Source organism: Mobula hypostoma, chromosome 7, assembly GCF_963921235.1.
Source record: "Mobula hypostoma chromosome 7, sMobHyp1.1, whole genome shotgun sequence".
NCBI classification, from domain to species: Eukaryota; Metazoa; Chordata; class Chondrichthyes; order Myliobatiformes; family Myliobatidae; genus Mobula; species Mobula hypostoma.
In genome coordinates, this window is record NC_086103.1 from 93,898,093 (window position 1) to 93,911,745 (window position 13,653).

General features: G+C 39.2%; 1 protein-coding gene across 10 annotated transcripts in view; it reads right to left on the bottom strand.

Moving 5' to 3' along the window:
• The window catches only part of LOC134349428 (F-box/WD repeat-containing protein 11), a 304,136-nt gene that overhangs the window by 101,126 nt on the left and 189,357 nt on the right, over positions 1-13,653 (bottom strand). For all 10 annotated transcript variants that reach the window (XM_063053711.1, XM_063053710.1, XM_063053717.1 and 7 more), the window contains 2 exons: positions 5,430-5,548; positions 3,898-4,147 (listed from right to left, as the gene is read on the bottom strand). In XM_063053711.1, the coding sequence (XP_062909781.1) occupies positions 3,898-4,147; positions 5,430-5,548 (369 nt within the window). The remainder of the gene's footprint in view (positions 1-3,897; positions 4,148-5,429; positions 5,549-13,653) is intronic.

Below are 13,653 nucleotides of genomic sequence, written 5' to 3' on the forward strand. Positions count from 1 at the left end.
CCCATTCATAAACTGGTGGCAATTACTACTGATGGGGCCGAGCAATGCGCGGTGTGCACGTTGGTTTTATACCACTAAAAGTCAGTGCCTACTTCAGGTCAACTTATCTATGTGAAATTACATTTTCACAGATGAAAATTATTAAATCTAAGTACAGGAGCTGACTTACTGACAGACACCTCACTAGGGTTGCCAACTTTCTCACTCCCAAATAACGGACAAAAGTAGCAGTCAAATCCTGGGACATTTGGGTTTACCCCGAGAAAGACTACCATGACCATGAAGTCTTTCACGGGTACCTGTGTGCGCATGCGCATACGTGCAGATTCTTTTTACCCCACGAATTGGCTTTGGCTTAATTTTCATTATTTCTACTTTATATAGGCTGTGTATTTATCATATCATTCCTGCTTTTACTATATGTTAGTGTTATTTTAGGTTTTATGTGTTATTTGGTATGATTTGGTAGGTTTTTTTTGGGTCTGGGAACGCTCAAAATTTTTTTCCATATAAATTAATGGTAATTACTTCTTTGGCGTAAAACATTTCCACACGAAAGGTTTCATAGGAACCTTCTACCTTAGCGGGGGGGAATACGGGACAGTTGGCAACCCTACACTCACAGACTGTCTCAGACTGGCTGTCTGTAGCTAAATTTCAGGGAACTAGCAGAAAGTATTCAGCCCCAGTCATCACACTGAGTGCAACAGTGAATTTTTATTCATTTATTTTTCATGTTGAAATAAAATTAAATAACAAAACTTAGAATTAAAGGTGTGAAGTATTGTAATATTCTTAAAGAAAGACAGCTATGGCCTGTTTGATATGCTAGTTACAGTGTTTTCTTGTTTGAATTAATTTGAAAGTTTGACAAAAGTATTTTGTGTAATTCAAATCTAATTCGCCCAAATAAAAGGCCTCAAATTGGAAGTACAATCTGAGCTGTTTTTTCTCTAAACGATTTAGTAGGTAGATCTTGCCTTTCACTGAGGTCGAGGTAGGGGATCTTGGGCTCAAAAAGGTTGGTGACCACTAAGCTAGAGGGTGACAACCTTCTGTAAATTCCGTGTGTAAATTCCTTTGTGTGCTAGTAGCAAAAGATGTGTATGCGCACACATCTTAGGGGAGACATTGCATGGAACCCATTCAAAGAAAACATCCAACATCTAATGCTTAAGAAAAGAGCATATTGTGCAAACAGCAAAAGGTGAGTGAACACATAAAATATTAAACATCAAACCAGGAGTGTTCAGGTTAGTTCTGTTCAGTTCGCCACTGCTAACTAACTGCAGGCCACAGAGCCCACGTTCGCCAAAGTGTCCTGATCAAACCACTCAACAACACCAAAAAAAAACCAGTATCTGGAATCCAGAAACATTTGCAACATAAATCTCAAAGTCCCCCAAAACAAGCCAACAGGCACAAGCCTTGCTGATCAATCTTTGCAAGTTTGAACCCAAAGCTCCTGCACTTTCCTCTGACAGCAGCTGGTGAGTAGGAGAGGAAGACAGATCAAACACAGGCAGATGTGCCAAATACCAGCCTGCCCTTTTATCTCGTCCTGATTGACTTCATCCTTGTTTAATGTCTCAATGAAAGAAGCAATGGAGCCAATTATGGGCTCATTGTCTTCAGGGTACACATTCTGCTCCCAATCTCACCCTTGTGTTTGGTGTGCCCTCGTTTTTTGTGTGCCCAAAAAAACACACAATCAAAATATAAATCACGGGCTCCAAATGCATGCAGCTTCGTAGTAGAATTATGTCAGAAAGAAGAAGCAGTTTTGTAAACTGTGTGCAGGATGTCGCCATTGGTCAATAGACAATAGGTTCAGGAGTAGGCCATTCAGTGCTTCGAGCCAGCACCACCATTCACTGTGATCATGGCTAATCATCTACAATCAGTACCCTTTTCCTGCCTTCTCCCCATGTCCCTTCACTCCGCTATCTTTAAGAGCTCTAACTCACTCTTTCTTGAAAGAATCCAGAGAATTGGCCTCCACTGCCTTCTGAGGCAGAGCATTCCATAGAACCACAACCCTCTGTGTGAAAAAGTTTTTCCTTAACACCATTCTAAATTGTTTACCCCTCATTCTTAAACTGTGGCCTTTGGTTCTGGACTCCCCTAACATCGGGAACATGTTTCCTGCCTCTAGCGTGTCCAATCCCTTAATAATCTTATATGTTTCAATCAGACACCAACAGAATCAACAAACTCATTCGTAAGGCCAGTGATGTTGTGGGGGTGGAACTGGACTCTCTGACGGTGGTTTCTGAAAAGAGTATGCTGTCCAAGTTGCATGCCATCTTGGACAATGTCTCCCATCCACTACATAATGTACTGGGTGGGCGCAGGAGTACATTCAGCCAGAGACTCATTCCACCGAGATGCAATACAGGGCATCATAGGAAGTCATTCCTGCCTGTGGCCATCAAACTTTACAACTCCTCCCTTGGAGGGTCAGACACCCTGAGCCAATAGGCTGGTCCTGGACTTATTTCCTGGCATAATTTACATATTACTATTTAACTATTTATGGTTTTATTACTATTTAATTATTTATGGAGCAACTGTAACAAAAACCAATTTCCCCGGGATCAATAAAGTATGACTATGACAGATCCCCTCTGATCCTTCTAAATTCCAGTGTATACAACCCCAGTCGCTCCAGTCTTTCAACATATGACAGTCCCGCCATCCCGAGAATTAACCTCATGAATCTACGCTGCACTCCCTCAATAGCTAGAATGTTCTTCCTCAAATTTGGAGACCAAAACTGTACACAATATTCCAGGTGTGGTCTCACCAGGGCCCTGAACAACTGCAGAAGGACCTCTTTGCTCCTATACTCAATTCCCCTTGTTATGAAGGCCAGCATGCCATTAGCTTTCTTCACTGCCTGCTGTACCTGCATGCTTACTTTCAGTGACTGATGAACAAGGACACCTAGATCTCATTGTACTTCCCCTTTTCCTAACTTGACATCATTCAGATAGTAATCTGCCTTCCTGTTCTTGCCACCAAAGTGGATAACCTCACATTTATCCACATTAAACTGCATCTGCCATGCATCTGCCCACTCACCCAACCTGTCCAAGTCACCCTGCATTCTCATAACATCCTCCTCACATTTCACACTGCCACCCAGCTTTGTGTCATCTGCAAATTTGCTAATGTTACTTTTAATCCCTTCATCTAAATCATTAATGTATATTGTAAACAGCTGGTTACTGGCGTTACCTTGTCAGAAAAGGAAGGTGGAGGGGTGGTGCAGGAGGAGTCTTTGGTTTAATAACATAATACTGAATGTGTCATCCTATCTGAAATTGCAGTTGGCTATGTACATCTTCCAGCATGAAACACATTTCCTGTATATTTAACCAAGCATCTGACTTGCAATAGACCCTTTTGTTAGCTGCCAAGTGTTTGTATTGTGCACTAGACTTAGCTAATCATTGCCAGGACTGTATGAGGAGGGGAAGGGGGGAGGGGGAATCAGGAGGGGGAATCATATCCCTTTTGCCAATCAACTGTCCAGTTCTTAGCTCTAACTCTCCCCCTCCTGTCTTCTTCTATCATTTCGGATCTCCCCCTCCCACTTTCAAATCTCTTACTATCTCTTCTTTCAGTTAGTGCTAACGAAGGGTCTCGGTCCGAAACGTTGACTGTACCTCTTCCTAGAGATGCTGCCTGGCCTGCTGCGTTCACCAGCAATTTTTATGTGTGTTGCTTGAAATTCCAGCATCTGCAAATTTCCTCATGCTTGCGTTGTATGAGGAGGAGCAATTCCGCTGGGTTTAGAAATAAATTGAATCCTAACATACTTTCTCGTGAGGCAAAACACACACTTAAAGAGTAAAACGATACAACGGGATATAGGAGGAAATTTAAACTCACTTTAATAGTTCGGTCACCCGATGCCGATACAATGTACTTGTCGTCAAAGTCCACCACATTGACTGCTGCCCGATGGCCAACCAGGACTCGTCTCAGAGTGATGTCAGTCGGAGAGGCCATGTCCCACACAGCTATAGATCTGTCCTTTGAGCATGTAACCATCAATCCATTACTGAACCGAAGGTGCAATACTGCTTCATTGTGATGTATCAATGTATTCAGAACCTCCGCTGTATTCACATCCCAGACCCTAAGGTAAGCATATATTTGGTTAGGAAACATCACTGAACCAGCAATTTACAACAGGATTACACTGCATAAGATTGCAAAGAATCTCAAAATATCGAAATGAGTACGATGAAGGAAATAGATCCTGTAAAGTCCTCTGTGGATGTGACGTAGGTCATTTCAGGAAAATCCAGGAAGTTTTATTAAAACTATTCCTCAAGTGCCCATTAACTTCACTTTTACTAAAGTCGAAGGCTATCTTAGAACTCAGTTCTTTGGTTTATGTTTGTAATGTGAAGGCAAAAGCCAAACATTAACGAGCGTTAAAGTTCCATGATAACAAGGTCAATGGCATTGTTGATGATAGAGATTTGACTGATATTTTCCTCCTTTTATGTGGTAAGGCAATTCTGGGCATTCTTTCCAGATTTTCAGACTGTCAGCAGTGTGTAATGTCACAGTTATTTCAGAAGCAGAGTGGGGATGTCTAATCTCATGGCCTTTGCCACTTCCAGTATTTTCAACCATTTCTTAACATGGTTTGAATTCAATATCTGAAGCCTGGCTTCTATCATGGCAGAATTCTCAGGAGGAAGACTGAAGATGGTTCAGATACTTCAGCCTTATCTATGGCATTTATGTGCTGGACTATGACATTGTTCAGGACAGGCATGTTCTTTAAGTCATGTCCTCCACAAGGATTGTAAAATGATGCATCTGCGACAGGTTGATAGTTGAGAACAAAGTGAAGCAGATTTATCCCCACTATTCGTTCACTCACCATTTACTACAGAACCCAGCCTAAAAACATCCTTTACCACATAGCCGTTCCTTCGATGGTGATACTACCAAGTCACTCTTAAGATATGACATTAAAGACTTCACTCTGTACCCTTAGTACTTGCCATGCTTGCTGTTCAACGTGGAGAAGTACTGATTTATCTGCTAAGATTCATCTATAGCGGTTATCAGGGTTATTAACAGGCAGTTTCTTTGCCTACATTTGACCTGAACCCATGACACATTTAGTTTCAAATAAACAGAGGTTCCCTAGTCCTGTATTATCAGTGTGTTATCACTTCTGATAGATCCATCTATTGATAGGACATTTTACCCTGGTGACTTAGGTTACTTTTTAAGACTATCCATTTCATAGTCACTAGTATGAAGACTAGCATTTTTTTAAAAGACAAACCTAGGTTATTTTGTTGTACGAATTTAAGTTCTTCTGTGGTCATAGTGGGACTTGAATTGGATTGCTACTTTATATCTTCTTAAATTCCTATTGAGTTTCCACATCTTACCTCACTGTGGAGTCTGATGACCCAGTAACAATAACTCGCTCATCATACTGCAGACAAAGCACAGAGCCTGTGTGACCTGTTAGTATCTTCAAACATTCCAATGATTGTTTATCCCAAATCTGCAGCAACCAACAAAAGAATACAAGGCATCAGGGAATCTAATGCAGATGTTTTCCCCTGTATACATAATCACATATCCAGACAATACAGCAAAAAGGAAATGTCAATATACTTGAACAATATAATTCATCAGGTACTTTTAACTCATCTTAAATTTCCTTCATTTGCAACAGATGAACAGTATTTTTCTAACAGAACAGCATTTAAAATGTTCACCTCCAGACATATCCAATTATTTTGCTCAATGGTTCAGTGAATTTATCCAAGAGCATGTTTAACACTAGGTGGTATAGGTGACATTCAAATTATCCTCTGCATTCTCATATTAGGAAAGACCAACACGGTGCTAAACCCATTTGCATTCAAGTGTTTTGTAGAATATGCTGGAATCTGTCCCAGATTGGCCTTTTCTCCTACGATAGGTGAATATCCTGACACTCCACAAATAATGCAGAAGAAAACCTACTTCACAGGAAGAAGCCATTCAGCTCATTGGGCCATTGCTGGTCAAAATAAAGCTACCCAAATTAATCCCATCATTTTGGACCAGATCTGTAGTCCTGTAGCTCATAACTCTTCCAAGCTATCTTAAATCAGTGTTTCAGGCTCTCCCAACCTTTCAGACAACTTGGTCCCAAACCCCAACTATCCTCCAGATGTAAAAAACATTTCCTCATCACCTCTCTAATATTTCTGCCAATCACTGTAAATCTGATATTGACTATTATCTGCTATGTAGCCCCCCCTCCCTATTATTTTAAACTCAGTTAAGTCTCCTCTCACTCTAAACTGCCCTGAAGAAAACAACCCTAATCTATCAAATCTTTCCTGGTAGTTACAATTTTCAAGTCCCGATAGAGTCCTTGTAAACGGATCCAAATTATCTCCTGAGCAATCAGATCTTCCTGTAATGTGACGACCAGAATTGTATGCTGCACTCAACCATGGTGGAAGAAGAAAGTCCACAATTCCTGCATTGCCTCTGTGTTTTTACATCCCTTGCCCTGGGAATTAAACAAAATTATCCTATTTAATTCTTAATAACTATCTGCACCCTAACTTAAAAGATACGTGGGCTTACATTCCTGATGTTCCTCCACATCATTCACTATCCTTTCAGCTACCGTTTATTCTCTTGCCTTGTTGTATCTCCTTGGCTGCGTAGCCTCAGTCTCAATTCTCTTGATGAAATTCCATTTGCCACTTTTCGCCCAACTAACCAAACTAGACACATTGTCTTTATAAAAAACTTTCACCTCACTGACAGCAATTTTTTCTTATGAACAACCTTTACGTCAAATTATTAATACAGTGGATTCTGATTAATTAGACCATCAGTTAATCAGAGCAGCAGCAAAAACAAATTGAGAAAATATGCCACCAAATTGCGGCAGGAGACTGTTGCCAAACATTATCTGACTAGCATCACTCATGTACAAGTCGCGTGGCTGTTAGACACTATACCATTTTAGAGTAAACAGTTCTTTTTGCAAATAGCATCAATATGTATTTGTGCTAAAAAGAAGCAGTGAATTTATCACTGATAGTCAGCAAGAAATAGCAGAGAGATAGCAGGCAACTGCAGGAAACAAAGTTGTGGTGGTAGGAGATTTTAATTTTCCATATATTGATTGGGACTCCCATACTGTTAGGGGTCTAGATGGTTTAGAGTTTGTAAAATGTGTTCAGGAAAATTTTCTAAATTAATATATAGAGGTACCAACTAGAGGGGATGCAATATTGGATCTCCTGTTAGGAAATGAGTTAGGACGAGTGATGGAAGTGTGTGTTGGGGAACACTTTGGTTCCAGTGATCATAACACCATTAGTTTCAACTTGATCATGGACAAGGATAGATCTGGTCCTAGGGTTGAGGTTCTGAACTGGAAGAAGGCCAAATTTGAAGAAATGAGAAAGGATCTAAAAAGCGTGGATTGTGACAGATTGTTCTCTGGCAAGGTTGTGATCGGTAAGAGGGAAGCCTTCAAAGGAGAAATTTTGAGAGTGCAGAGCTTGTATGTTCCTGTCAGGATTAAAGGCAAAGTGAATAGGAATAAGGAACCTTGGTTCTCAAGGGATATTGCAACTCTGATAAAGAAGAAGAGAGAGATGTATGACATGTATAGGAAACAGGGAGTAAATAAGGAACTTGAGGAGTATAAAAAGTGCAAGAAAAAGGAAATCAGGAGGGCTAAAAGAAGACATGAAGTTGCTTTGGCAGTCAAAGTGAAGGATAATCCAAAGAGCTTTTACAGGTATATTAAGAGTAAAAGGATTGTATGGGATAAAATTGGTCCTCTTGAAGATCAGAGTGGTCGGCTATGTGCGGAACCAAAAGAAATGGGGAGATCTTAAATTGGTTTTTTGCATCTGTATTTACGAACGAAACTGGCATGAAGTCTGTGGAATTAAGGGAAACAAGTAGTGAGATCATGGAAACTGTACAGATTGAAAAGGAGGAGGTGCTTGCTGTCTTGAGGCAAATTAAAGTGGATAAATCCCCAGGACCTGACAGGGTATTCCCTCGGACCTTGAAGGAGACTAGTGTCGAAATTGCAGGGGCCCTGGCAGATATATTTAAAATGTCGGTGTCTACAGGTGAGGTGCCGGAGGATTGGAGAGTAGCTCATGGTGTTCCGTTGTTTAAAAAAGGATCGAAAAGTAATCTGGGAAATTATAGGCCGGTAAGTTTGACGTCGGTAGTGGGTAAGTTATTGGAGGGAGTACTAAGAGACAGAATCTACAAGCATTTGGATAGACAGGAACTTATTAGGGAGAGTCAACATGGCTTTGTGCGTGGTAGGTCATGTTTGACCAATCTATTGGAGTTTTTCGAGGAGGTTACCAGGAAAGTGGATGAAGGGAAGGCAGTGGATGTTGTCTACATGGACTTCAGTAAGGCCTTTGACAAGGTCCCACATGGGAGGTTAGTTAGGAAAATTCAGTCGCTAGGTATACATGGAGAGGTGGTAAATTGGATTAGACACTGGCTCAGTGGAAGAAGCCAAAGAATGGTAGTAGAGAATTGCTTCTCAGAGTGGATGCCTGTGACTAGTGGTGTGCCACAGGGATCAGTGCTGGATCCATTGTTATTTGTCATCTATATCAATGATCTGGATGATAATATGGTAAATTGGATCAGTAAATTTGCTGATGATACAAAGATTGGAGGTGTAGTCATAGTCATACTTTACTGATCCCAGGGGGGAAACTGGTTTAAGTTACAGTTGCACCATAAATAATAAATAGTCATAGAACCATAAATAATTAAATAGTAATATGTAAACGTCTGCTACCCTCAGCCTGCTGCCCCAGCACACAACAGCAAACATGATAGCACTGGTCACCACATCCTCAGCATCGTCCGGCAAACATTAAAGGACCTCAGTCTCCTCAGGAAGTAGAGACAGCTCTGACCCTTCTTGTAGACAGCCTCAGTGTTCTTTGACCAGTCCAGTTTATTGTCAATTCATATCCCCAGGTATTTGTAATCCTCCACCATGTCCACCTTGACCCCTTGGATGGAAACAGGCATCACCGGTACCTTAGCTCTCCTCAGGTCTACCACCAGCTCCTTACTCTTTTTCACATTAAGCTGCAGATAATTCTGCTCGCACCATGTGACAAAGTTTCCTACAGTAGCCCTGTACTCAACCTCATCTCCCTTGCTGATGCATCCAACTATGGCAGAGTCATCAGAAAACTTCTGAAGATGACAAGACTCTGTGCAGTAGTTGAAGTCCAAGGTGTAAATGATGAAGAGAAAGAGAGACAAGACAGTCCCCTGTGGAGCCCCAGTGCTGCTGATCACTCTGTCGGACACACAGTGTTGCAAGCACACGTACTGTGGTCTGCCAGTCAGGTAATCAAGAATCCATGACACCAGGGGAGCATCCACCTACATCGCTGTCATCTTCTCCCCCAGCAGAGCAGGGCGGATGGTGTTGAACGCACGAGAAGTCAAAAAACATGACCCTCACAGTGCTCGCTGGCTAAGTTGCATGCCATGGACAGTGAGGAAGTTCTTTCAAAGCTTGCAGAGAGATTTGGACCAGCTGGAAAAATGGGCTAAAAAATGGCAGATGGAGTTTAATACAGACAAGTGTGAGGTATTGCACTTTGGAAGGACAAACCAAGGTAGAACATACAGGGTAAATGGTAAGGCACTGAGGAGTGCAGTAGAACAGAGGGATCTGGGAATACAGATACAAAATTCCCTAAAAGTGGCGTCACAGGCAGATAGGGTCATAAAGAGAGCTTTTGGTACATTGGCCTTTATTAATCAAAGTATTGAGTATAACAGCTGGAATGTTGTGATGAGGTTGTATACGGCATTGGTGAGGCTGAATCTGGAGTATTGTGTTCAGTTTTGGTCACTAAATTACAGGAAGGATATTAATAAGGTTGAAAGGGTGCAGAGAAGGTTTCCAAGGATGCTGCCGGGACTTGAGAAACTCAGTTACAGAGAAAGGTTGAATAGGTTAGGACTTTATTCTCTGGAGCGCAGAAGAATGCGGAGAGATTTGATAATTATCAAAATTATGATGGGTATAGATAGAGTGAATGCAAGCAGGCTTTTTCCACTGAGGCAAGGGAACACTGAGGCAAGGGAAGAAAAAAAACCAGAGGACATGGGTTAAGGGTGAGGGGGGGAAAGTTTAAAGGGAACATTGGGGGGCTTCTTCACACAGAGAGTGGTGGGAGTATGGAATGAGCTGCCAAACGAGGTGGTAAATGCGGGTTCTTTTTTAACATTTAAGAATAAATTGGACAGATACATGGATGGGAAGTGTATGGAGGGATATGGTCCGTGTGCAGGTCAGTGGGACAAGGCAGAAAATAGTTTGGCACAGCCAAGAAGGGCCAAAAGGCCTGTTTCTGTGTTGTAGTTTTTCTATGGTTTCTATGGTTTCTAAATAAGCAGCCAGATAAGTCAGAACTGTGTTGATCACTGCATTTTCAAGCTTTTAGACTTGGAAATGCCAGAAACAACTGGAAGTAAGAGTGAAACAATTTCACTACTTCAACAAGTTAGGAACTATGAGGTACTTGAAGAAATTGACAATCATCTTTATTAAATAAGTATACAAAAAGGTAAGCCATATAGACACTAATACACTGTTAGAATATAATAAAATTACAGAAGATATTAATACAAAAAAAATACTACAATGTAATTTAAACATAACATACCAAGGTAACATAATAGTATACTAATTTTATATATATATATCAATAGAGAAAAGGAAAAAAAAACCCCCAAAAAAAACCCACCGTGCAACTAACTAAAAGCAAAGCAAAGCAATGGGCTAACTTGAAACCAAACAGAGTTAAACTTAAAATCACGTCCTCGATCCCGACCTCCATTAAAAACAGTAAAAAAAAACAAGAAGGGTATATATTACATTAAATGAAAATATTGAATAAAAGATCTCCAAGTCTGTTCAAATTTAAATGAGGAGTCATAAAGATTGCTTCTAATTTTCTCCAGATTCAAGCATAATATCGTCTGAGAAAACCAAAAAAAGGTAGTTGGAGCATTAAGCTCTTTCCAATGTTGTAAGATACATCTTTTCCCCATGAAAGTAAGAAATGCAATCATTCTACGGGCTGAAGGGGAGAGATTACTGGAAATTTTAGGTAGTCCAAAGATAGCAGTAATAGGGTGAGGAGAGATATCTATATTCAATACCTTAGAGATAATATTAAAAATGTCTCTCCAAAAAGTTTCCAACGTAGGGCAAGACCAAAACATATGAGTTGAAGAGGCTATCTGCCCCGGACATCTATCACAAAAAGGATTAATATGAGAATAAAAGCGCGCTAACTTATCTTTGGACATATGTGCTCTATGAACAACTTTAAATTGAATTAGGGAATGTTTAGCACAGATAGAGGAAGTATTGACTAATTGTAAAATCTGCCCCCAGTCATCCACGGAAATGGTAAACCCCAATTCCTGTTCCCACTCTACCTTAATCTTATCAAATGGAGCTTTCCTAAGTTTCATAATAATATTATAAATCATAGCCGATGCACCTTTCTGACACGGATTAAGGTTGATTATAGTATCTAAAATGTATGTAGGAGGAAGCATTGGAAAGGAAGAAAGTATAGTACTTAGGAAATTTCTAACTTGTAGATATCTAAAAAAATGTATTCTTGATAAGTTATATTTATTAGATAATTGTTCAAAAGACATAAGGGAACCATCTAAAAATAAATCCAAAAACCGTGAAATACCCTTAGTCTTCCAAGTTTGAAAAGCACGATCCGTAAAAGAGGGAGGAAAAAATATGTTACCTAAAATAGGAATCGCTAACCCAAATTGATTAAGATCAAAAAATTTTCTGAATTTAAACCAAATACGCAAGGTATATTTAACTATCGGGTTAGACACCCGTTTAAGGCGTTTCCAATCAAAAGGAAGAGAGGAACCTAAAATAGAGCCAAGTGTAAAACCCTGAACAGATTGTAATTCCAATACTACCCATTTAGGAATGGATAGTATATCCTGGTCCAGTAACCAGAATTTCATATGTCGAATATTAATTGCCCAATAATAAAATCTAAAGTTAGGTAATGCTAAGCCTCCATCTCTCTTAGCTTTCTGTAAATGTATTTTACCCAGTCTCGGGTTTTTATTCTGCCAAATAAATGAAGAAATTTTAGAGTCAACTTTGTCAAAAAAAGATTTTGGAACAAAGATTGGTAATGCCTGAAATATATATAAAAATCTTGGCAAAAAAAACATCTTAACTGCATTAATACAACCAATCAAAGTTAAATATAAAGGAAACCATTTAGATGAAAGTTGAGTAATATGGTCTATTAATGGTAAAAAGTTAGTCTTAAATAAATCTTTATATTTACAAGTAATTTTAATCCCAAGATATGAAAAATAATTATTAATCAATTTAAATGGAAATTTATAATATAAGGGAAGTTGTTTATTTATCGGAAAGAGTTCACTCTTACTAAGATTTAATTTATAACCTGAAAAAAGACCAAATTGTGCTAATAACTCTAAAACAGCCGGGATGGATTTTTGAGGATTAGAAATATATAAAAGTAAATCATCAGCACAGAGTGATAATTTATGGGACTTTAAGCCCCGAGTTATCCCAGTAATATTTGGAGATTCTCGAATGGCAATTGCAAGAGGTTCTAATGCAATATCAAATAATAAGGGACTAAGAGGACAACCTTGTCCAGTACCTCGAAAAAGAGGGAAAAAAGGTGAACTTAAGGAGTTAGTACGGACTGAGGCCACAGGAGAATAATATAAGAGTTTAATCCAGGATATAAATTTCGAGCTAAAATTAAACATTTCAAGCACCTTAAATAAATAAGGCCATTCTACTCTATCAAAAGCTTTCTCGGCATCTAAAGAGATAATACATTCAGGAACATTTTGTGAGAGAGTATAAACGATATTTAACAGTGTACGAATATTATAAAAAGAGTAACAACCTTTAATAAAACCCGTTTGGTCTTCCGAAATAATAGAGGGAAGTACTTTTTCTAATCTATTTGCTAATAACTTAGAAAAAACTTTAGAATCAACATTTAATAAAGATATTGGTCTATAAGATGCACATTGAGCAGGATCTTTATCCTTCTTTAATATTAAAGAGATTGACGCTCTATTAAAAGATTCAGGAAGTTTACCAAGTTTCAATGAAGCCTCAAAAACCCTACAGAGCCAAGGGATTAATGAAGGAGCAAAACATTTATAAAATTCTACGGTAAACCCATCAGGGCCAGGAGCCTTCCCCAAATTCATAGAGAAAATAACATTCTTAATCTCATCCATGGTAATGGGAGTATCTAACATAGAAGCCATATCCTGTGAAATCTCAGGGAAGTCTAAATTATCTAAAAAATCATTCATATATTTAGAATCTCGAGGAGACTCTGATTGATATAAGGAAGAGTAAAAATCACAGAAGGTTTGATTAATCCCCACATGATCAAGTATCAGTCGATCATTTTGGTTATAAATCTAATTAATTTGAGATTTAGCATAATTAGACTTCAATTGATTAGCCAACAGTTTGCCAATTTTGTCACTGTGTACATAAAATTTACTTCTTGTTTTCTT